Source organism: Haliotis rufescens, unplaced genomic scaffold (genome assembly GCF_023055435.1).
Source record: "Haliotis rufescens isolate VD_foot unplaced genomic scaffold, xgHalRufe1.0.p SCAF_3, whole genome shotgun sequence".
NCBI lineage: Eukaryota > Metazoa > Mollusca > Gastropoda > Lepetellida > Haliotidae > Haliotis > Haliotis rufescens.
Window position 1 is genome coordinate 15,866,766 of NW_025964001.1, and position 25,189 is coordinate 15,891,954.

The window sequence follows — 25,189 nt, forward strand, 5'->3', positions numbered from 1 at the left end:
ACCCCAAACCTTACTAGAAAATAGATTTGATACTTCCAGCCCTCTAAACTGCCTACCACTGGCAGTGAGAGGGGTGGTGGGTGGGGTGGGGGGTTGTGGTGGTGGTGGTGGTGGTGGTTGGAGCAGTAAACATTCCTGTCACACCCACTTTCAGCAGCATGTCAGTGATGGGTGATAGGAATCTGTACATGTGTTGTGAAATTCCAAGAAATTATAGCTCTGCAGATTTGTTTAGTCTCCGAAATTGAAGAAAATCTCTGGGCTCTTTTTCATTATATTTTATAACTATAATTTAACAAGTGTTTTTTTTCCGTAAAATATGTTCATTTCAGAGACTAGATGTTAGTCTGAAAATGGAGAAAGTCTCTGGGCTCCTTTTTATTATATTGTATAACAATAATTTAACACCTGTTTTTACTGTAAAACATGTTCCTTTCAGAGATTAGATGTTAGTCTAGTGACACGGATATAGCACCCCCAGGGATGGAGGCAGAACAGCGTCGGGCGGGTACTGAGGAAGAGGTCTTGCTACATAACTGAGCAGCATTGTACTAAGACACTGTTGTAGTTAGGCATCTGTCGTTTGTATCTCATACAGACGCCGAAATGAAAATATCCAAAATCTCGAGTCTGTATTTCTCTGAAGATGAAGATAATCTCTGTGCTTCTTTCCATGTTTGTATAATATATTAACGACAAATACCAACCTACAAAGAGATAGTAAAATATTTTCATTTCAGAGACGAAGTGTTAGGCAACCTTGCTTCTTTTTTTTTTAGCTCACATTGATATAGACACCGACAGCTCTATGGTTATCATCAGACATGATGATACAGTACATGTGTTCAAAAGCGGGGCTTGCATTCCTTGCAAATTTGATTGTTTGCTAGCTTAAGTTGTAAGATTATCAAGCAGTTAATGGTTACCCTAATTACCGTCTCTGTTTCACACGGAACGACAATTACTCAGTCTATTTATAGTACACCTATAGTACAATTATTGTACACCACATAGTCCATCCATAAAATTGTTTCACGGTTTGCATGCAAAACTAACTGGTAAGAAGACAGGACTGCCAGCTCGTGTCAACTCACTTAGCAATTTCATACCGTAGTGTCACTTTGTTGGAAATGTGTGCCGTAGTTTTAATTTGGAGTATAAACAATTCATAAATAGCAGAACGGGTCAGTTGTACATGTCACCCAGTGCTTCTTTAATTCATACTGAACGATTGTCTACCTTACACTCTCGATGCTGACATGTTTGCTTATACATTAATTCTAAGGGTTGCTTGCTTGTCATGTTCCTTCAGCAGATTACTGACTAAATAATGATCATGTTATATTCCGTTAGGAAAATAGTATTTCTAAAAACCCTTTCGACCATGTCGTGTTTTTAATGATTATTAAATTCGGTTGACATGTATCATTTTGTTTACTGTATATGGCATACACCAGATTAATTATATGTAAAATAGTATTTAATTACACAATATATTCGTTTAATGACATGCTGATGACCTTAACCTTCTTAATTTATAGCCTCGATCTCAGGACCGGAAGTGTACTATGGCGATGCGACACATACCTTAGCAAAATGACGTGAATTTATAATCTAAACTGTGTTAATTATGGATACTAAGCCAATTTACTCTCCTGATATTTGTTTGGGTAAGTTGAATCTACTGTGTGACCTTTCTCAAGCATACTACATGAAAATTCATCTGATCAGACATACATTGTGAATGATTTATAATGGATTTGACATTTGATTGTCTTGGCAAATGCTTGATATTCGATCAGCAGACAGTTAAAAACACACCCGAGACGGTCACCCCAAACAGGTGTATCGACGGTAACTCCTTGAAGTGACTCCCATAAGTATACTTCAGTATTAGGAAATATTTAGCGAGCAGACTCTCAGAAGGTTGCGATGACAATTAGACAACTGTTGCATCAATAAAACAATCATGAATGTCTATTGATGAGGGGGTGATTCACGTAATGATTAACAGATTAGTAACCCATTCTGTGCATTGCTGTTGTGGTAAGATACTTATGTTTAGATTTCCTGTAGGTTTTTTGTCATTGTGGATACACATGATCATCGAGAGGTGAGGTCTAATTCTCTGTCTCTAGCTTTTACTATTCTATTGTAACTATTGTCAGTCTAGTTCTTTACATAAATGACACATTTTTCATCATTCATGAACATGTCATATTTCTATGGTTATTCTGGTCATTTATATTTCTCTCAGATAAGTAGGTAGGGTAGCTATAAGTATAAAATCATCACAAACCAGCTCATAAAATGTGCATTGTGCCCAAACTTGTCTTTCTAACTATTTCTCATGCCCATGAAGGTTGAACTTATGTTTTGTATTTTGTGTTTGTTAATAAATGTTTTTTGTTGGTAGTGATTTCTGAATTGGCACACCAAGTTTTTGTATGAATCAGCTTATTTGGTTTTATCTCAGTTGATTTTGGTACAAGTTGACTGATTGTCAATGCCATTTTGGCTTGGTCATTGAACATATTGCAAGTGACATGTCGGCCTGAGAGGGTCAAACATTGTAAGGAGGTCTTGTTCTAGTGGTAACCACATTTTGCAGTCAAATGAAGCTAATCACCGATAGATAGTTGATCAGATGGTGGATACAGTATGCTACACACTGGGGTGGTGGGTAGCCTAGTGGTTAAGGAGTTTGTTCGTCCCAGCTAAGGCCATGGCTTAATTTGTATTTCTGATGTCGCTTGCCTTGATATAGCTGGATTATTGCTAAAAATGGTGTAAAGTCCAACTGACCCACTTACCTAGAGGACATTTTCATGATTTTATTGATAGGACATTCTATTATACCATAACCAGCATTGACAAATTTGTTATGGACATTCTGGATGACAATCAGTCAAAGACCTAGAACCAATCTAAAGACCTTACTGTCACCAAGTTACGGGTACACAGGGTTTGGCGCATTTGGTATTCAGCCCTTGGGGTTAGTGAATCTAAAAATCATCAGTGATCTAACTAGTACTACATGTACAACCTTTGTGTCATAAAAACGTACCGACTTGGTTCTTTTTCAGAGCATGCTGTCATTACAATGGTGGTGTATTACTATTTAAATGCTGTACAATGTTTGAAATGGATTAGTTTTGGTATAATAATTATTTGATGGCTGTTCAGTAACCCAGCCATGGCTACAGCAACATTTGTGAAGGTTAAAAGCTGAGACTTCGCAAAAATATATATTCCAAACGATTATTTTCAAGAGATACTATGCTCAAGAAGGTAGATTCTCACTTCACACTTTTGGTGTATGTTGTAGCTTATGCCATGATCATGTTTTTGAAATATCAAGTTGATAAGTCAGATTTATGATGGATGGATGTATTTATTTTAATTCAGTGTATGATATGTCAACAATATATCATGAGGCATACGTCTCCTGGAACCAATCAAAACCTCATCCTAAAACCCCTCTTAGTTTACAACAAGCATATACTTGGTCAATATATATTATTGGTGATGTACTGTACTAATGGAATATTTCCCTTTGAATTACCCATACCTTTATATCTATGGAGCAATTATTTTAGCATGAACAGGTGGTCACAATGATTGCTAATTATGAAGTGGACCAGACACCATGCATGTGTTCATCAATCAGCAGTGGCAGTGATCAGTGTAGCATCCTTGCAGGTGTAGGTGGGAGGACTGTGCCACTTGACACTTCTTTAGAAGGGCTCGATAGTAACATAAGTTTGCTAGTCTGAGACAAGTAAACTGAAAAGGGTACATTATCATCCTCAGTGAAAAAGAAGGGTACAAACCTTTTTGTTATTATCTAGCTAATGAAGAAATGACATATTACCAAGATCATAGATGCACACATTAATGAGTACCCTGTGGCACACTTGAAGGAAAATACATTTCCTTTCCTGTACATAATCATGTGGATAGTTGTGAATTTTGTGTATTGTTTGCTGTCTAAACATGCTTCTACTAGAGATCTTCATTTACAGTTTTGTGTAAACCTGCTACAAGCAGCGATCTTGTATCTGTTTTGTATAATCATAGTGGCTATCACATTAGCCTGCTACAAGGAGTTGAGTAACATTTGTCTGTTTTACAAATTGCCTGCAGTCATGTTCATTGTCGTTGCATAACTGTCTTCCAATTCCAGGAGTGTGGAAATCGAAATAATGTTCACTTGTCCTTGGGCAAGTACACTGTTACTGATCTGGATTCATTCACACAAAGCAGTTGTTGTGCTTCAACAGCAGTAAGCCATTGTTAAACTCACTGTTTAAAAGATAGACTCTGTCCAGACTACTTTGCAATCCTAGCATGTTTTTATTAGATTATAGCCCTCGAAATTTGATTTTTTTTACACCACTAGTAATCAGGCCCAGTGCGCAACTGATTTAACTAGTCATCTGAATGTGTAGCGAACTCAGATTGAGATGACTATTAAACAGAATCAGTGACAGACAGTGAGCATGGTGAACGCAGGGTGAGATTGTTTACAGTTAATGTAATTGCAATCAATTTAGTTTATTTGTCACTGTAGTGTTGGTGTATGCGAGGCCCACGTTACAGCCCCTGCGTTGCGATAGGTACGATACATTACATTACAAGTTATATTGGTATAAAACATGTGAATAATGACAGATTTTAAATGCAGAACGAAAATGTTCAAACTTAATTAAGTTTTGCTGTTCAGTGATTATTCAGAGTGTTTGCCAGTTGAACATGAAAAAGACTTTTTAGGTTTGAACAGTAAACTTTCATTTTGATGTTCATTAGTTTTTAGTTGATCAGTTATTTATTGATAGTAAATCAGTGATGGGCTTTGGTGTCAATTAAGCATGTTAAGGTTAATATGGGTTTGAAAACATGTACCGTATTCAATGTAATAAGCGCTCAGGGCACTCTCAAAATTAGAAATAGGGGGCACTTATTAGAATATTATTTTGATTTAAAGATCGTAAATTTCGTGGTTTATGCTAACAGCCTGAAATGTTTACATACGACAGATATATTTTTCAAGAATTTAATTGCCCATAATTAAGGGTGATATAACAAACGAGTGCGTATTATACACGAATAAATAAGTCTTGTGTACATTGATCAATCGGAAGGGGTGCTGATTGAGATTGTTCACTAGCCAATATCGCTGTGGGCGCTTATTAGAGCGGGGCACTTATTACGTCGAATATGGTATGCGGATTGGGTGAAGCAGTTATGTTTTACAGAGGGAACACGACACACATTAATTCTTACTGTTTGTTAGGGGTGACTGTTGGGGCTATTTTCCCTTTGCGATTGTATTGCAATAGTATGCCAAACCATTGCCATAGTATTAAACCAACTCTAAGGCTTGATAATTATATTAATCAATGTAATAAATTAAATAAAGTATTGCCGGCAATGTCCAAAGTCGTCCATTTTCCTCCTTATCGAGGCTCAAACCAAAGGGAGTAACTCTCATCAGAAGCTGTTGTAATCCTTGTTAATCGGGACACAGCACGTTTAAAATTTGACCAAAAAAACTGAATTTTCTTGCGCATAATATATGTTTTATTTATAATTAATTGAGACTATTGAGACTATCGATCGTTATGCATACTATTGACAATACCATTATTGTTTTAAATTACTATCGAAATACGGGCGGTCGGGTAGCCTGGTGGTTAAAGCGTTCGCTCGTCACGCCGAAGACCCGGGTTCGATTCCCGACATGGGTACAATGTGTAAAGCCCATTTCTGGTGTCCCCCCGCCGTGATATTGCTGGAATATTGCTAAAAGCGACGTAAAATCAAACTCACTCACTCACGCACTCCTATTGAAGTAGTGCAATCTTAGGGTAAACAATTGCAATACATCATTGATGAATGGGCGAATATGTTGTTACCCTCCTATCATTTGTTGTGGTGTATTGTGATACCGGTCGTATCGTCAGTCCATATCTTGATTCATATTGTATCGCAAGATCTCAGGCGATCTCAGATCACACACAAGTTAATATTAATGACAAGCTCAAATGTAATTAAATATTGACTACCAGTTGACTTTCCTGATTTCAAATCAACATAATATTTTATGTTTTCGCATTGTGATGGCTAAATTTAATCATTTTTTAACAAAACGTTCCATAATAGTTACACATGTTATTTTATATTCCACTGTACATGCTGTAGTTCTCACTGAAATGGCACCCAGGATGATATCGTTTGATCATTTCCAATTTGATGCTTTTGATATTGATCTGTTAGCTGCCGCACATCTCATTATGCACTGTTTTACATCGTGTTGTGGTACTTGTTTAACCATTAATTGTGAGTTGATGCCCGAGGGAGTCCTGGGGCAGTATGCCATGTTTACATCATAACCACTATACCATGTAAAGTCTTTGTAAAGGCATTTAGAAGTGATGCACATAAGGAAAATAATTTATGGATCATCATCACCACCACCATCATCATCATCATCATCATCATCATCATCATCATCATCATCAATTCTCTTCCTTAAGTAATTACAAGTTAAACATGTTAAACATTACAATAATAGAAGGTGTCAAAATTAGGAATCAAAATCAGAAGTTTCATAAGGTTGATTAATTATAATCATGATAATTATGTCAAATTTCTGATAGATTCATGCAAAGTCTGTCATGTCTATGGCAACTGTCTGCGACATTGGCAACTAGTCTGAAGGCCCAAGTCTAGTATTAGCAACATTTTGGGTCGAGTAAGCTCAGGTAATAATTGTCCACATAATAACACAAAAATCTGATGAAAATCATGCTGAGAGGCAAGTTCAGCCTGGTAGACTCAAATTGTTAGGCACAGACTGTAGCAACATACATTCAGATAAGCCCTGAGTAAAAACTACCTGTGACAAATTATGACTATTTTTGCTTATTCAGCATTGTCCCATGGTCACCTTGACCTTCATCCTTCAACATGTTAAGTATGTGGCAGACACTGCCACTTGTATGACAGTGACCAGCATGACTAGTGACACACTTTCTTTCAGAGATGGTAATCTCCAACACTGATCAAATTATTCTAATCTAGTTACTGTTATGTCAAAATAGCAAACTCTTAATATTTTGTAGACACGACTGATTGTCTGGGCCAACAAAATATTGATTACTTCACATCATTCTGTATTAACATAAGGTAAACTTTCTGCAAAAATATCCTTGGAGAGAAACCCTTATCTTAGTGTGGTAATTTCTGTGTAATCGCTCTTCAAATGGTGTCACAGTCACAGACATTCATATGTGGTGTCACTCTAGCATCTGTGGATGAATATTTCATGGCTTTAACATTTATCTTTGTTTTAGGAACCAGGAACAAGCAAGGTAACCGTTTGCTTGAACAATCATGGCTGTTGAGTTTCCTCGAGTTTATTTTGGTTTCCTAAGTCATTTGAATTGAGATCAGAAGTCACCAAGTCTTATTCCTCTGACAACCCGGTCCATTTAGTCGCCTCTTGCGACTAGCATAGATTGCTGCCAATGCTGGAGAGCTATACTCCCACTCGAAATGCCCATGGGTGAATAAAGTATTCAGCGTTTGTTCTTTGTTTGAAATTCAAATTCATACATAAATATAAATACATGATAAATATATTTTGTCAAGAATATTACTGTGTGTCTTTCCTGATGCAATATCTTGTTTTTCTGTGTCAGTTCTAGACATTTGTACGTACGACTCGCACATTTCTCTTTGGTGTAAGACCTATACGAAGCATATAAGTCAATGGGTCCTTATTATAACCTGAATGTTACAATAGGAATTTAGGGTGTCCCTTGATTCAAATACTATATGAACAACCCCTAAAGAACCAAGGACCCCCTTATTTTGTACAATGATATTGTTTAAACATGTTAAAGGACATTACTACATATCCATGTTTTGTTCATGTTGTTAATTTGTTTATCTGTTGGATTTCACTGGGAATGGTACCACTGGGATTGGCACTGTATCCAACTAGCTTCAGGCTAATCATAGTAATGATCTATAAGCCTGAGTAAAAGTGTGGATATTCCACTGGTAATTTAAACATACATTTGCCATAAAAATGTTCAACATTTAATTGTCAACAGTGGCGTCATCTAGCATTGTGATTGGGATCCTTGCAGTGTAGTTGCATGTGATGACACAAGTTATATTTATCCATATGCCTTATTAAGATACTGTTGGATGTAATACTTCATCCATTGATGTATCGCTGTCACAAGACTTGGTCAGTGGACCGTGTGGAGCATGATTGAGGCACTTGGAAGACCGTGTTAACACTGTCAATTAGGTTCTTTGTTAGTAGTGAATGGAGGATTAATTTATTATGAAAGGACATGTCCTGTCATGATGACAGGCTCTTTTACTGATGACTATTGAATATAGAAGGAAATTGGCAATGAAACTGTTCCTGAATAGACCTGATTTACTGCTGATAGAATTCCTTGGTTCAACAAGTTCCAAGTTAAACAGACTTCATTGATTCTTGTAGCCACTTTTCAGTTATATTAACTACCTGTATGGACATACTGTGTGTTTGAAAAAAGTTATTCATGCAAAAACCCATGACACTACATGATACGGGACATAAGAAGTGTTTATTATACAGTAAACTATGTTTATAACGAACTCAAAGGGACCACTAATTTTAGTTCGTTATAATATAACCATAGTTTGTTATAAGGATAATTACAGTAAATGGCTGGGATAAAATAAACAGTTTGTTATATCTGTCAGCTTGTTATAAGCATGTTTGTTTACTGTATTAATGAACGATTGTTCAGGTACACACTTGATTCTGTTGGCTTGAAGACTCTGATGTAGTTTAAGGAAGGTTAGCGGTTTGATCCCCTTGGCTGCGTCATACCAAAAGACATTCAAAGATGGTACTTGTCACCATAAAACAAGGACTGGTGGGCTCAGAGTCTGTCCACTGTGTTTGAGTGGGGTATTCATGTTAAACTGCGGCATAGTATCTCAGTAGGCTAGCACTATTAAAGCAGTATAAATCTGAACTATCTGAAGACACATCACAGCATGGTGGTATATAAGTGCAATGGTTTTGAATGCAACATTAAACCCAATTTCTCCACACCCCTTTTGGCATGATTGGTATACCAGAGTTAATATTATTATATTATAAAGGTTTTACTCTGCAGTCAGTATAGTTATGTCACAGTTTCCTGTAAATAATTGAGTCAAGATCAAATAAACCAGTGGTTGATAGCATGAGTAACAAGTATGCTGCAATGGTATGATGACACAACCTTGTCACAATTCCGACCTGTTCATTTTCAGTTACCTCTTATGAGGAGCATAGCATGCAAGGGTGTTGCTAATAGAAACTAGTAAACCAATATGGATGCAATGAATACCTTTTGCAAGTCCAATTGGATGCAAAAAAGTAGGGAAGTGGGAAGGATTGTACCTAAAAATTAAATTGAAGAATGTAGGTAAGATTTATCTTTCAGAAATATGATCAATGTTCCAACAATCCATGTACTGTTTCTTTCATTCAATCACAAAGTTTTCATTCAAACAAGGAAATCCCATCTGTACATGCTGTAGTAAGCAATGGTAAGCATTAGGCATCACATGTTTTGTATAGTAATTTCTGTTGGTACAGTGGTCACATTGGAACCCTCATTTTAATTCTTGAGGCCCCACAATGTATTACCGAGAGTTCCTAAGAGAGACTAAGGTAAATCCCTGCTTGACACTGAGACATGTAAGATCAAGTAGTGCCCTCTTCTTAATACATAATGTTCAAAACATAATTATCCATTAGTGTGACAACTCTGAAATGAATTGTGGACTAGTTTGATTCTCAAGGTGTCTACCCCACCTTGATGTAAAGTATTACAACTATACAAACATGCTCAAGTTCTCTGTTAGGTGATCATTTCACATCTAAATTTGCAGTACGGCTGTGCTCTGTAGCTCTACTTAAGTCTTGTTTCATCCTTAGAAGACTTCAGGGTTGGGAAATGTTTATTTGAACAAATATCCTCTATGGCTTCATCAACAGCAACATCTAAGTATCGCTAAACTTTCCAAGCTTTAAGCCAGTCTCAGACAACTTGTGCGATTGGGGCGATATTTATTTGACATTTACGCACCGAAAATAGCTGAAATGTTAGACTTCTATTCACAAAGAGGTCTTTCTTCACCGATGTCTCATAACAGGCATGATAAGAGGCACTGGCAACTGAAACTAACCATTGTAACAGTCCGTAACCATTGGTTACAATTTCCTTTTGGTGTATATTTGTGCAGTTGAAATAATGACAATTGTTCCATTTAAAGGTCAGTGTGTATCAGGAAGTGTATCAGTGTTGGGCAACTTATTTTTGTGTCCAGTTTGTCTGTTCCTCTCTTGTTTCACGTGCTGATCATGTGCTTCCAGTGTTGTCTTGTTATTACCGGTGTTGGGCGGTCGGGTAGCCTAGTGGTTAAAGCATTAGCTCGCCACACCGAAGACCTGGGTTCGATTCCCGACATGGGTACAATGTGTGAAGCCCATTTCTGGTGTCCCCCCGCTGTGATATTGCTGGAATATTGCTAAAAGCGGCGTAAAACCATACTCACTCACTATTACCAGTGTTGTTATTTTTTAATGGCATTGCGCATGACCACTGAAGACTTGCTATCCAAGAGACACCTGTGTTTAAAATTTTTGGTTTGTTTGTTTGGTCCTTGAAGTTAGCTGCTAGTTCAGCAGCGATAGAAGCTAACAGTTTTAGTCCACTAGTCATTGTAATGACATGTAGCAAAACCTATAAAAAAGGCACATTTCTATTAGTCATTATAATAACCTATCGGGCAGCTTGGCAAGGAGGTCAGGACTAGTGCCAATTTCTGTTGCTGAGTTGATAGTATTTAAATCTATTGAGCTTTAAATCTTTAATTTTTAACATAATGTGATAACGACCCCTTGACGTCATGCTTCATTTTGAATGCTGATAATCATGATAATGGATAATTTTTTCGAAGAAAATGCTTGTTATATGTTTTAACTGAAAATTTCCCTTGTGGGAAAAGCAAATATGATTAGTATTGTATATTTAATTAATGCTTTACATGGCTGTAGTTGCAGATGTCTGTAGTCTGTGCCAAAAGCTTTTATCAGGCTACAAGGCTTGTTTATGCCTACAGGCATGCCAAGTCTGAATTAGTCTTTTCAAATCATTTCTGTAGATTTTAGTGTTGATGTATGGAGAAATATTAGCTGTTCAAACCAGAAAGGAAGAAGCTTTACTAGACTCTGGCTTCAGACTTGTGGCTATGGTTGCAGACTGTGTCAGTAATTAATGTTTCTCACATGTTCCAATTATTCGAATGGTAAAGCCTCTCCATGTGTCTGGTGCTTCCATGGAAGGCAAATAATGTGTGTGATGCCAGAGCTTGATCATTGCTTGATTATAAGGTGCTTTGTGAAACAGCGTGAGGGTATTGGAATGATTGTGATAGGCAGAGCTAACCACGCTTACCATGCTTACAGACATCCTGGTAAGATTGTGGTCATGACATATTGATTTGTTGGAAGGAAGAAGCCTCTTACAGCTTGATTAGTTGCTGCAAGTGTTGGAGGGCATGGGCATATTGTGATGTGATGCAAAATTCACCCACGTTGACGGCAGACCTGCTTGACAATTGTGAACAGTAAATGATATGTTTCAAATTCTAGAGATATGGAGGTCGTGGTTTCAAATTGTTTACTTCCTTGATTATGGAATCAAGGGATTTACAACATCAAGATCATGTCCATGTTACCATGGTTACAAGCAGCTGAAATTATGTCCGGTTTCAGTTTTTTAATGTAATTATTTAGGTAGATTTGTTGTTTTTGTATGCCTTTTTATGTCCATAAATAACAAGCTATGGACAACAGCATGTTTGTCTTGTTTACTCTTGAATGAAAGTTTGAATAAACAAGCTGATATCCATGTCATTACTTGTATACCATCCCCATGAAGATCCGGGTAAAATTGGTCTTCAGCAACCCATGCTTGCCGTGAAAGGCAATTATGCTTGTCGTAAGAGGCGACTAAAGGGATCGGGTGGTCAGGCTCGTTGACTTGGTTGATGCATGTCATCGATCCCAATTGCATGGATCGATGCTCATGATGTCAATCACTGGATTGTCTGGTCCAGACTCGATTATTTACATATAGCTGGAATATTGCTGAGTGCGGCGTTAAAACAACAAACCAACCAGCCTTGTGTACCAACCTCCAGAATGCTGATGGTACATGTATTACTAAACCATACCTGAATACCCCAGACTTAAGATTAAGATTATTATAAATCTATTGCTGTACATAAACCCCTTGTGAAATGGGAGTTTAAACTGGTTAGAATGTTGTTGTTTTTAAAATATATGTATGTGGATGATTTTTCTGTTTACCGTGGTTAGTGTTTCTCAAACCAAACACAGCAAACTAAAACAGTCTTGAATATGTCCCCTTTGATTGAGCAGGGATGTGGAGTGAGTGAGTGAGTTGTGTTTAGCGCTGCTTTTAACAGTATTCCAGTTATATCGCGGCTTGTCAGCTTAATGTGGGAGGAAAGCCCGAAGTGATGCAGGTTTCAGACGTTTCAGTGTGCGAGCTTAGCCTCAATTTTGTAATTGATATCTTTTCCCGTAAAAACCAAGCCTTGTTCTCAAGTGCGACCTACAAACAGTAAATACAATTTGCTAGCAGATGACATATTCACTCTATAGTCTCTGTCAACTGGAGTTTTTAAACAGAGGTTTTTACTGAAACAACTCTTTGTACTTTTATTAGCTTTCCATGTTACAAAATATATTCACTTGATATTAATGCTTTTCACCTGGACAATAAGGTTTATTCATTTCATGATGAGGATCATCTTTTTTAAAATTGTCCCAACTTTATGCATACCTGACAAGGACGACATGGGCTACCATTATGATACGATGCCTTACATTTTTCTCAGGAGGAATACCATTATTTTTTCTTGTTGACTTGTTGGATGGCATAAATGCACATACATTCACAAGATGCAAAAATTCTACAAGCGCTTAAACTTCTATATAATATTAATGCATACACAAGTCTTATTTCCACTTGAAAATTCATTAGTTTTAGAAGTGCCAGAATTCCAATATGTTCATACCTTTCTTGACAAATCTCCAGTGGTGTCACTTGGAAGTTGCATCATGATAAATAGTTAGTAAGAGACTGGTATTCCAAGTGAGTTCAAAGAAAATAACAGTTGAAACACATGATTTAGCTATGACTGAGCATAAAACTGCAATAGCCAAGGTATAATCCAAAAGTAATCGTCCACCACAACAGTAAAAGTAGTATACCATGGTATACTGCTACAGCAGCTGATAGGTTTGAGCCAATCATTTTACTGATAGAGGTCACGTGACTAAAATCTTGACTACTTCCGATGCTGCGAAGGGTTACTTTCCCTAATTAAAACTAACAAACCAATACATATTTAAGATTTAAGTTCTGATTTATTTAAGTGCAAATGTCTGTTCAGTGTGATAACACTGACAAACTATGTCCAGACAACTTAAGACAGAAAGAACCAAATGTCAAACACCACAACCTGTAAACCATCAGTTTCGACCCCTGACACACAAATTAGTCCCTCAATGACATATCAGTCAACTCAAATTTAAACAAACGGTGTTAAACTGCCCTAAAGTAACATATCTGTCACAAGAATGTGATGCTATCAGTAACGTGCCAGATTTATTTATGTTTCTGGCCGCTCTGTGTGGGACTTCTTGGTCACTTCGAGGGGGAAACTGGGGACTGTCTTTTATCCAATTAAAAACATGTTTACATTTGTAGCTCCTCCTATTTTAAGTTGGAATTAGTAACCTTAGTGATCAGTGATTGCAGGAAACATAGGAATTGGCCACTCCTCCCTTTAAGATAGATGGAACCCATATTTTTGTGAATGACTTCTACCCTGTGAGAGAATATTTTGAGGTCACGTGACTTCAATAAACATGTTCTCACAGCCTCTACAGTGCATGGATGGGTTATATTTAGGTATTATTTTGATAAATTGACATATGTGGAAATGGGAAATATATGAAAACATTACATGTACATATAGGATTTGTAATTAAAGGTTTATATGAGGTAGGTGTAGAGCCAAGGATTTTTCACTTCCTGTGACAGGGGCTGTGACGTCACTATGGGGTCTTTAGCATTGAATCTATTTATAACCTGTGTGAAAGCGAGGCTTGGTTTTCATCTATAAGCGGTAACTTAGGCTGAGCTCGCACACTTGTTTACCACTTCGGTGAAACCCACGAGCACGGGTATGGTTTCTGGCGTGCCCAAGAGACGCAACTCTGCACAGCGAATCGCAGCGCCTTAGATGGCTGGGCCACCCGTGCCCCCTCAGGGGTGTGGCAATATCAGATGTGTGAACTTGTCTCTGAACAACTGAACAGTAACAATTCTCTTGTCCAGAGACAATGTCCACTTGTTCATATTATTCATATTTCTGGTAGGAACATTGATGAATCAGTTTTCGTATCTGTACTGGCTAGCGACCAGTTATCGCCGAGGACCAATTATCGTCAACTCCCCGTTATAGTGCGCATGTGGTTGCATCTCATTTTACTTTTGCCCGTTTTCATTAGACACATGTTAGAAGAAAGAAATATTTATCCTAAAATGATGAACCAAACAGTCTCTTCAGATACTTAAAAATTTGTATAACTGAAGCGGTGCACGTTATGACGTGGCATGTGCTGTTAAGACGATGGCGATAACTGGTACAGTAAATTGATGGAAAAGTTCTATTTCCACTGTTCCACTATATTCCCTATCGTAGTGTTATAGCAGAAATCACATGAGTCTTATTCCACGGACAGAAATAAGCTCCTTTGCCCGTAGTTTCACAAAAATTAAAGTTATTGGTACAGTCAACTTTGGAATATGTCAGAAATAACATGAAAGAAATAGCAGTAACTGATCGGTGATCAGTGTGGCTTTTCCCACCACAAATAATGAATTCATCCATTGTTTGACTGTAATCAAATGAAGAACAGACATGACTTCTTACAGTATGTTGCACAAATTGGCTTCCTTGTTCTCTGTTCAACCAATCAGAGAGTGTGTCCTAAATGTAAATGAGAACAAGGAAGTACCGGTAGACAATACACTGCCGTCAGTGGGATTGGTCATAGTCGCGATGTTTACACTTGTTCAAAGCTATATATAGTACTTGTTATGAATATGTTATCAAAATCGGGCATGTCAGGCACTGATTTTCCACATCCCTGTATAAAGAATAACCTGCTCGCAAATACACGTTACCAGTTTTTGATGAAATAATGTTCAAAGTCCCTTGCCTAAGCTCATAGTGGCCCAGTCAGCAAAGGCAGCACCATTCTCCATGTTCTCTGTGCAGAGTTACATCCCTTAGGTGCTTTAGGAAACTATGAGTGTTGGTTCGAATCAAAGTTTGCCTTGATTACGTTTCTAGATCTGTCAACACCATACCTGTGCTCAAAGATCTATTCCGTTCGACCCAGCCCACTTACTCACAGGCTCTTCTCTAAATCTCTGAATTTATCGGTTATCATGGTTGTAGGTCCGCGGTATTACTGGTAACCCAAGATATAAAGTACTAATCAATAATGAATACTTATCTCAATACATTTGGAAAATACCGGTATATTACGTTTTCAAAATCATGCATGTCTTCTTCTTGTTGGAAAAGTTTACATATGTGACAACAATTGACAAGGTCAATTGAAATTATGAAATTAAGAACTGTTTCCTGTAATAGAAAAAGCTGAAATATTGTCTGTTACACATCCAACGTCCAACAAAATAGGAAGTTGTCCAAAATGTGAGGGCAAGTTTTTATGTTCAGGTTCATAACCAGTTTCAGATGGACATGATGAAAGAACACATGCAATATGTTGTGGAACGTATCACCATTATGAATCGTTATTGCAATAAATTGCGATACGAAATTCAGGCCATTCTCCATCACTAGTATCTGTATGTCATGTTGCAGCACACTGAGATGGTGGAACACAATGGGTTAAGTGGCATCAGTGCGGTGGATAGCCCAGCGTGGGGAGGCAGAGGACTGTCCACAGCATGACCACTGAAGACTTGCTACAGCCTAACCAGGTCGTCAAGGACCGATGGAAAGTCGTAAGTAATCATTACGGTCGTTTAAACAGGGACTAGAAATCAATAAAGTCTGTACCCATGAGTGATCAGGACTTTTTCATTTGTTATCTTGCTCCTCGTGACTTGACTTGTTTGGTACATGGCGTCAAAGTCGTATTTATTAATTTACATACTGGCAGTTGTTGCTTGTTTGTTCTCCAGTGATCAACATTCATTACATTAAGAGACAAGGCAACCCAAAATATATGTGTTCCCTATTTCAACCTAACAACAAAACAGGGAAGGGAGGTCGGGGGTTTACTTTTTAGCTCACCTGACTGAACAGCAAGTGAGCTTATGTCATGTCCTGTTTGTCTGGCGTCCGGCATCCAGCTTCCGACATGTATCAGGCTTTTTCGGTAAACATATTCTCCTTAGAAAACATTGAACCCACGAAGCTGAGACTTCACATACTTGTTACCACCAGTGATGACACCCCAGCCAAATTTATATAACCTATGCATGGCCATCACACTTTGTTTTAAGTGTAAATTCTAAGAGATTGGGTATATATATGTAGTGAATAGTGGGGATCAACATATATATTCCGTTCTTAGGGGTATTTAAATTTGACCTTGATTTGACCTTTGCTGTTCGACCATATTCAATATTGAAAGCTTGTGGCAAGTGGTCAGTCATTTTGTTTGAAAAATGTAAAAGATGGTATATGTGTCATTAGTATTTGGGCTCAACAAATATGTTCTGTTTTTTGTGATATCTTATTATTTTGATCTTCATTTGAATTTGAGCTTGAAAGTGCTTCTATATTCTCTCAGAATGCATTTCTTGGTGCTGTAAACATCATCTGAGATATATCTGGACCAATGAAGCTGAATCTTATCATACTTGTTCCCACCAGAGATGACACCGGGATTTGTTTAAGATGTTCAAGTTTGATTTCCAATACTGCTATGCCAGCATTGTTTTTTTCTTCTGTGATTTGTGGTTGACATAAACATGATAAAGAAATATGTTGACTACATAGTCAGGTGAGCTACAGTGCCGTTGCGCTATTTCTTTTTCTTTATATGACAGGTATATCTGTAGTGAACCACAAAATCTTTATGCAAGTGGCATAAAATGTGGACAATACTAAGATGAGGGGTGGTAGAGTAGCCTAGTGGTTAAAGTGTTTGCTTGCCATGCTGAAGACCCTGGTTCGATTCCCCACATGGGTACAATGTGTGAAGACCATTTCCGGTGTCCCCCCGCTGTGATCTTGCTGAAATATTGCTAAAAAGGGCGTTAAAACCAAACTCACTCACTCAATAACTGGATGGAGATAAAATCTATGTTGCAACTCAAGATAAAAGAGAGAATATTTAAGGGGTGGGGCTCCAGGTTAGTAGGGTGTGGAAACTGGACACACCCATTTTTGGGGTGAGCAATGTAAGTTGTTGTGTTTTGTGATGTACTGATGATTGATGATAAGTCCTGGTACTAATGCAAGAATTTTAATTAATTTCAGATCTTTATTTGGTCAACTTCTCATATATTCATGATTATACACCATCACAAACACAACAAACAGCATTAATATCTAACCTATCAGGCATTTCATTTAACAAAAAGCAATATTTTTGTTGACTTGGATTTGATAAGTGTGTTAAAAGCTTTTAAGATTGGCTGTGACAAGCATTCGCTACATCATATACATGAGGGTGCCAACCCCCACTTGGTATGCTTGATACCCATCTCTCTAAGTGGTATTCTGGATGCAGCGGTGCAGTACGCTGAATGCCATGCAATGTTTATGTGGTACACTGATGCCAATATTTCAACATTGAAATTCCTTTCTTTTTTGCAAAGAGTCACAAATCAATAAAATATTTAGCCATAAGCTGATGAGCTTGAATCCCAGTATAATATACTTGAAACCAGCTGTGTATACTGATAGAACTCAAGAGTTCTTAATTTGGACATGTTGGATGCCAAGATCAATTGACTGGTATGCCATATGCCTAGACTAGGGAGGGGCACATACATGTGGAATGTGGTGTATCACACATCACCTTATCAGGTTTATGGATAAAGAAAATGAGTTGGGAATATCTTGTCTAAAGGTAAAAATATGCATTGTTTATCTTGTTGAAATTGATCATGTCTTAGGCTTGTATCCTTAAAAGATTATTTTCTGTTACCATGGTTATAGTGATGAATTCATATCCACTCAGGTTATATTTTTTAATATTAAAGGCTAGTTTATTTTGACATCTTCCATGTTGAAGTCTGTTGCATGTATTATCTTATCTACACTTTAGACAAAGAAGATTGGTGGCGGCGGGTTTGGGGAGATTTACGAGGCGTCAGACATGGTAACGAAAGAAGCAGTGGCTCTGAAGCTGGAGTCAGCCAAGCAGCCCAAGCAGGTGCTCAAGATGGAGGTGGCTGTGCTCAAGAAGCTGCAAGGTACAAATCCACAAGCTGCCACAGAAGTAGAAACTAACAGTTTTAGTCCACTAGTCCTTATAATCATAACATAGAGCAAAACCCTTAAAAATGACGAATTTCGACTATTCCTTTTGATACCTTAACTATTGGGCAGTTTGGCAAGGACTACAGGACGAGTGCCAATTTCTAACGCTGCTGCCATGTGTTTCATGTAATTGCTTATGATATTCTAATACCCTGTGGTCTAAGGCTCCAATATTTGCTGTGCAGAGTTGCATCCCTTAGCCATGAAAGGATACGCTGATCCTGGTTCAAATCCCACATTCGCACTGATTATGATCCATGGTCTGTCATCCTACCTGTGTGTGATGATTTTACCAAAGTGATAATTGTCTATGTCCTGTTATTTAAGCTGTGTTTTAACTGAAATATTGATCAAGGTGACATTAGTCCCAACTCACTTATGGCAGCAGATTGTTTGAAAGGGTGTTGACGTCAACAAGCGTATTGTCATGATGTGAGAAGGGACAATCAAACTCAGTTGATTAACCTCAAAGATTGAACTGTGCATGAACTTTTCTCCATAACATTAATGTCCTCCTGACTGACCCCATTATTGTCTTGTCAGGTCGTGATCATGTCTGTCGCTTCATCGGCTGTGGTCGAAATGAGAGGTACAACTACGTGGTGATGTCCCTACAAGGCAAGAACCTGGCCGAGCTGAGACGCAGTCAGCCACGTGGTTGTTTTTCTCTGAGCACCACACTGAGACTAGGGGCGCAGATTCTAAAGGCCATTGAGTCCATCCATGAAGTGGGCTTCCTCCACAGGGATATTAAACCAGTGAGTGAAGCTTCATTGGTTGCCGGTAGTGGCATGCATGATTGCTGATGGAGAACTGTTAAAGGCTCGATAAGAGACTGTTGTCCAGTAATGAAAATTAATATTTAATTGCTGTTCATTGTAGTGAGTCAAACACACCTTGGGTCTTCTTGATGAACACTCTGTTGCTCTTTTGTATGGATTGGCTATCTTTAGTGAGTTCATGGCTGATTAGTTAGATTAGTGATTTTTTTCTTAAGGAAGAGAATTTATGGATGTCAACTTCTTTATTATGAGGAACACAATGTTTAGGAGTATATGCTTACTCCTTCGTCACCATAAATTCTCTTCCTTATGTGTATCACTTCTAAATGCCATTCAAAGACTTGATTTTTGTCTTGGTTTAATAGTTGTTCATGACTTCTAATTGTTCATTTATTGAGCTGTATTCTGCAAGTACAAGTATGCCCTAAAAATGACGAATTCTCAAACAAAATGATGAAAGCAGTCTTCAGGTTTTCTGTTATAGAAGGGAATCCCGCAGAAATTTTGATTCCAAGGGCACCCATGTCAAACGTCCCAGCTAACCTTAGCTTGTGGAAAGAGGCAATTAAAATGGTTTGAGTGGTCAGGCATGGTTATGTATGGTCAGTAACATGTCATTGTACCTGACATTGTTGGATGTTGCTGGTCAACTACTGGAGAGAGCAATCTAAGGTGGAAAATGTTGTACCCAATCCCGTTCACTTCTTGTGAACATATGTATTTATTTTAAAATCGAGGTACCTTTTGATTTTCATGCTTTTTAATATTGGACACTGTTTTGCCCTTGTTGCCATTAGCAGTGTTTGAAATTAAGTCAGGGTGGCCCAGTCTAAGGCGTCGTGATTCGCTGTGCAGTGTTGCGTTCCTTGGGGTTGCCAGAAACCTATGATTGTGGGTTCGAATCCCTGTTTGCACACCCTGGATGTGGGTGTGGGTGTGGGTGTGGGTGTGTGGGCGTGGGTGTGGGCGTGGGCGTGGGCGTGGGCGTGGGCGTGGGCGTGTGCGTGTGTGTGTGTGGGGGTGGTTGGGCCCTGAAACAGGACAGTAGTACTAACATCCATAATGTCAACACACATTTCTTCTTCCATTTCAGTCCAACTTCTCCATGGGTAAATCTGCAAACCACTGCCGCAAGGTTTATATGCTGGACTTTGGTCTAGCCCGCCAGTACACGACTGCCACAGGGGAGGTTCGACCACCACGAGCTGCAGCCGGCTTCCGGGGCACAGTCAGATATGCCTCTGTCAATGCTCACAAGAATAAGGTAGGGCTGAGTGTACGGAGACAGTCAGATATGCCTCTGTCAATGCTCACCAGAATAAGGTAGGGCTGAGTGTACGGAGACAGTCAGATATGCCTCTGTCAATGCTCACAAGAATAAGGTAGGGCTGAGTATAGGGAGACAGCCAGATATGCCTCTGTCAATGCTCCCCAGAATAAGGTAGGGCTGAGTGTAGGGGGACGGTCGGATATGCCTCTGTCAATGCTCACAAGAATAAGGTAGGGCTGAGTGTACAGAGACAGTCAGATATGCCTCTGTCAATTCTCACCAGAATAAGGTAGGGCTGAGTGTAGGGGGACGGTCAGATATGCCTCTGTCAATGCTCACCAGAATAAGGTAGGGCCGAGTGTATTCCGGTAGTCTGGAACTGCTTTGAGACTACAACATGGTGATAATGTGATCAGTGTAGACAGAAATTACATATTGTCTTGTATTCGGCATATTATTCACAAAGATAACTACCAGTAATCATGGTAATTCCAGTATCATGGTGAGGTAATTGTCTAAAGGGACATAACTCTTATAACCTGTAATCAGTCTTATATTGATTATAAGGAAACCCCCACACCCAGTTCTTTCCAAGGGAGATAACCTGCCAAAATTGAACTGAAGCCTCACAAAATGCTTACTTCATTATTTTAGGAGATGGGTCGTCATGATGACCTGTGGTCTCTGTTCTACATGCTGGTTGAGTTCGTGGTGGGTCAGTTGCCATGGAGAAAGATTAAGGACAAGGAACAAGTGGGCACAATGAAAGAGAAATATGATCACACACTGCTGCTGAAAAACATGCCTTCGGAGTTCCGCACCTTCCTGGAACACATTCAGTCCCTGGACTACTACGACAAGCCCGACTATGCTCTCCTGCACAACCTGTTTGAACAGTGTATACGGCGCAAGTCCATCAAGGAAGTGGATCATTATGACTGGGAGAAGCCCTTTGTTGACATGTCTGTCGCGACCACGACCTCACAACCTGTGGCCATCAAACAGACTGCTGGGGGACAGGGGTATGTACATAACATCATAGAGTTAAACATTAATTTTACAGTATTTACAGTGACAAATCTTATGAATAATGATCATGGAATTCAGAGTTACATTGTCCATTTAAGGGAAAGCAGCTGCATATCTAATCTGATTTTGTGTTTCTTTGTGCTGAGTGGATGTACAAGTCTCACATGTTTATGAATCTAGATTGACTGTGATGCAGCTATGTGCACAATGTGAGCTTATGTCATAACCATGACACCGCCTCCGTGGTCTTGTGGTAGAGCGTCCGCCCGGAGAGGGGAAGGTCCGGGGTTCGATCCCCGGCCGCGTAGTACCAAAAGACGTTAAAAGATGGTACTTGTTGTTACCCTGTCTGGCGCTCGACATTAAGGGGCTACAAGAAGGACTGGTCGGCTCGGAGTCAGTATACTGTGTCTGAGTGGGGTATTCATGTTAAACTGCGGCATGGTATCTCAGTGAGGTAGCACTATAAATCGGCATCAGTCCGGACTAGTACAAGCAGCCACACACACACACGTGCATGCACGTCGCTATATAAGTGCAATAATCTTGGACACGACGTTAAACCCAATTTCACCTCACCTCACCTCACCTCACCTCACCATAACCATGGCAAAACAGGGCCGTAATGTACCCTATGCTTGCCATACAAACTGATTATGGTGAGGAAATGTGGTTGTATGACCAGGACAACATACAAGGCGATCTTAGTATAAGTTAATGTTAAAGTATGAGAGTTACAGTTGTGTGAGAGTGAGTGAGTGAGTGAGTGATTATCATTTTACTCCGCTTTTAGCAATATTCCAGAAATGTCATGCCGGGTATTACCAGAAATGGGCTTCACACGTTGTACCCATGTGGGATGACGGGCGAATGCATTAACCACCTGGCTACCCCACCAATGCCCACGATTGTGTTGGAGCTAAGATTAATTTGTGAACAGGCTTGTGACATAGTAACCTAACAGTGTGGGGCTTTGTTCAATATCATCCATTGGTTTATTTTTGGGGTAAGGTTCAGTTACTTACAGGCTTCTGGTTAGTTCTAATATTGCTGATTTTCCTGCTCCAGATTTGATAACACTTAAGCTGTCTGTTGTGTTATACCCTTTCTCTTGCTGAGTCAATTCTCGGGCACATAGGGGTCTTTAAAATCCAAGATCTCACATGAACAGGCTAATTCAATTCAATGATCTTTTGACAGTAACTTACAAGTTGGTCCTAACACACCTGGACATGGCGCCACTGAACTGATTGACGAGAACCTGAGCTACAACCAGGAGGATGAGGAAAACCTAAAGAAACAGCCGGGTGACCTGATTATCGGGGACAATAAGTACCCGCGAGAGATGGACAACAAGCTGTGGGAAGAGAAAGTGGAGATCATCTTGTCACAGAAAGCTGACGTTGAAAAACAGGACGGAAAATACGAGGCTGAGCAGAAAGGAAAGGAGGAACTTGAAGGTGAAGGTCAACAAAAGGAAAATGGCAGCAAGGATAGTAAGAGTAATAACGGTGTGTTGATTGAAGAGAAGGAAGCAGCTGATGACATTGCTCCTATTCCAACGTTCAGGATATCGGAGATGGTGGGTGGGGAACAAGGGATGAGGAAGATTTCGGAACAGGTGGAGAGATCTTCGTATCTGAAAAAGTTGGGAACAATCAGTACTGACCGGAACAGGGAAGATGGGAACGAGGAGAAGGAATCCTTAAAGCAGAAGGATACAGCAGTGTTGATACACTTACCACAGCATAATCAAACTCATGGCGTTGGTGCTACACAAAATCTTGTTCTGGCTAATCAGGTGGAGCAGGTTCATATATCTGATAATAACGCTAGACAGGTAGATGATATTGTAGAAGACAAAGTGGTAGAAAAAAAATTAGTTAGAAATGTGACTATAGATGTTGACGATGACCAATTGGATGACAATGGGTGCAATATCAACGACAACCTCCCAGATGTGACCTTCCCAGTCAGTCGGGCACCTCTCACGTTTGCCTTGCAGACGGATGATAAAACTCACACTGCTGCAGATGACAATGCAGACGAAATGGCTACTCGAGCTGCTCCGTTTACAGTTGCCAGTCAGTGGATTGGTATGTCAGCGTTCGGCTCGAGTGGCGAGGAGAGTGACGATGACCAGTCGGAGGAGGAGAGTGCTGCCCGAGGAGGAGAGGTGAAACTCCGGTGGCCGAAGGGTCGGTCTAAGAGAGGCCAGACTAACACTCTAGCAGATGGGGATGACATGAACTATGACAGCGTTGCCAGGAATTCATTGGTATTCCTGGATGATAAGGGGGAGTCGAAAGATGCGTGCCGTGGTTCGCTGGTGTTTGATGAGGATGAAGATGAGGATTTTTTTGCTCAACTGAAACAGCAAGGTGTTCAAGCAGAGGATCATGAAGGGAAAGCAATGCCAAAATCTCAAGGTGTGTTCGGTTCGGGAAGTCTGCAGAGAATCAGCAGTTTTGAGAATAAAGACGATATAAACAGCAATAAGCAGAGTAACTTCTCTAGTCCAAGGAAAATGCCAGAAAAACTGGCCAAAGATATAGGCAATCGGATTGGATCCCCACTCAAACAAAGCCCTGGTAGTCCATCAAAGCTTTTGTTCAAAGGTCGAGAATTGTCCAGCGATGACAAGAAATCGGGTAAAGTGCATTCAAAGCTTGTTGCAACAGGTAAGCCACCTCCATATCAGAGTTCCAAGAAGGACAAGAATATGGAAGAAAAATTTAAATACTCGACTCATGCAGACAGTAATTCTAGAGACTTGGATGATGTCCTGAAGATGAGAGACAATGTTCACGGCTCCCGAGATAGGTTAACAGATAAGTATCAGCTGGAGGATGTGAAGGAAGTTGTAAACCGAGAGATAAGTACAGAGGCTGTGGACATTTTGCATCCGCACCTAAATTCAAATATCAATAGTGCTTTCTCAAGCCAGGCTAATAGATCTCCCCGTGCTTCTGACGCTCTATGCAATGAAAAAAAAATGCCAAGCACCGGTTCCGCTGAGGATAGACAAGGTAAACAGTCTGGCTTATCCGCGAGGCACTCTCCCGCCAAAAGACGATCAGCTTCAGCACCACGCCTAGACTATTTATCCCAGGATGCCACAGATGCCCTCCGCAGCGTCACGCCCCTACAGCTTGATGCTGACAACCGAGTCCCAAAACCACCTCCAGGGATGGCCCCCAAGAATGCTGTAGTCACCGCAAGGTAAGTGTTGATATTGTCCCACCTGACACCCCGACACTTCATTCCGTCACATGACAGTAGCGTTTTTGGAACTGAGCCGTAACTATGGTAACAGATGTAGGAGTAACTTGTGCATCTTTTCTAGTGTACTGATGGAGGAATGTAATTATGAGGATCCTCGTGCTCTTTGTGTTGTAACAGTTTG

The 25,189-nt window shown here is 39.5% G+C and overlaps 1 protein-coding gene across 3 annotated transcripts in view; it reads left to right on the top strand.

Annotated features, from left to right (window-relative positions):
- The first annotated feature begins 1,544 nt into the window (after positions 1–1,544).
- Positions 1,545–25,189, top strand: part of LOC124134885 — a 29,114-nt gene continuing 5,469 nt past the window's right edge. Inside the window, exons 1-7 of one of the 3 annotated variants that reach the window (XM_048403808.1) lie at positions 1,545–1,670; positions 16,066–16,208; positions 18,488–18,635; positions 19,246–19,460; positions 20,578–20,748; positions 21,409–21,776; positions 22,984–25,005. In XM_048403808.1, the coding sequence (XP_048259765.1) occupies positions 16,152–16,208; positions 18,488–18,635; positions 19,246–19,460; positions 20,578–20,748; positions 21,409–21,776; positions 22,984–25,005 (2,981 nt within the window). In that variant the 5' untranslated portion in view covers positions 1,545–1,670; positions 16,066–16,151. Of the gene's footprint in view, positions 1,671–16,065; positions 16,209–18,487; positions 18,636–19,245; positions 19,461–20,577; positions 20,749–20,836; positions 20,867–20,961; positions 20,985–21,408; positions 21,777–22,983; positions 25,006–25,189 lie in introns of those variants that run through there. The other 2 variants (XM_048403810.1, XM_048403809.1) reach the window with 2 other exon arrangements.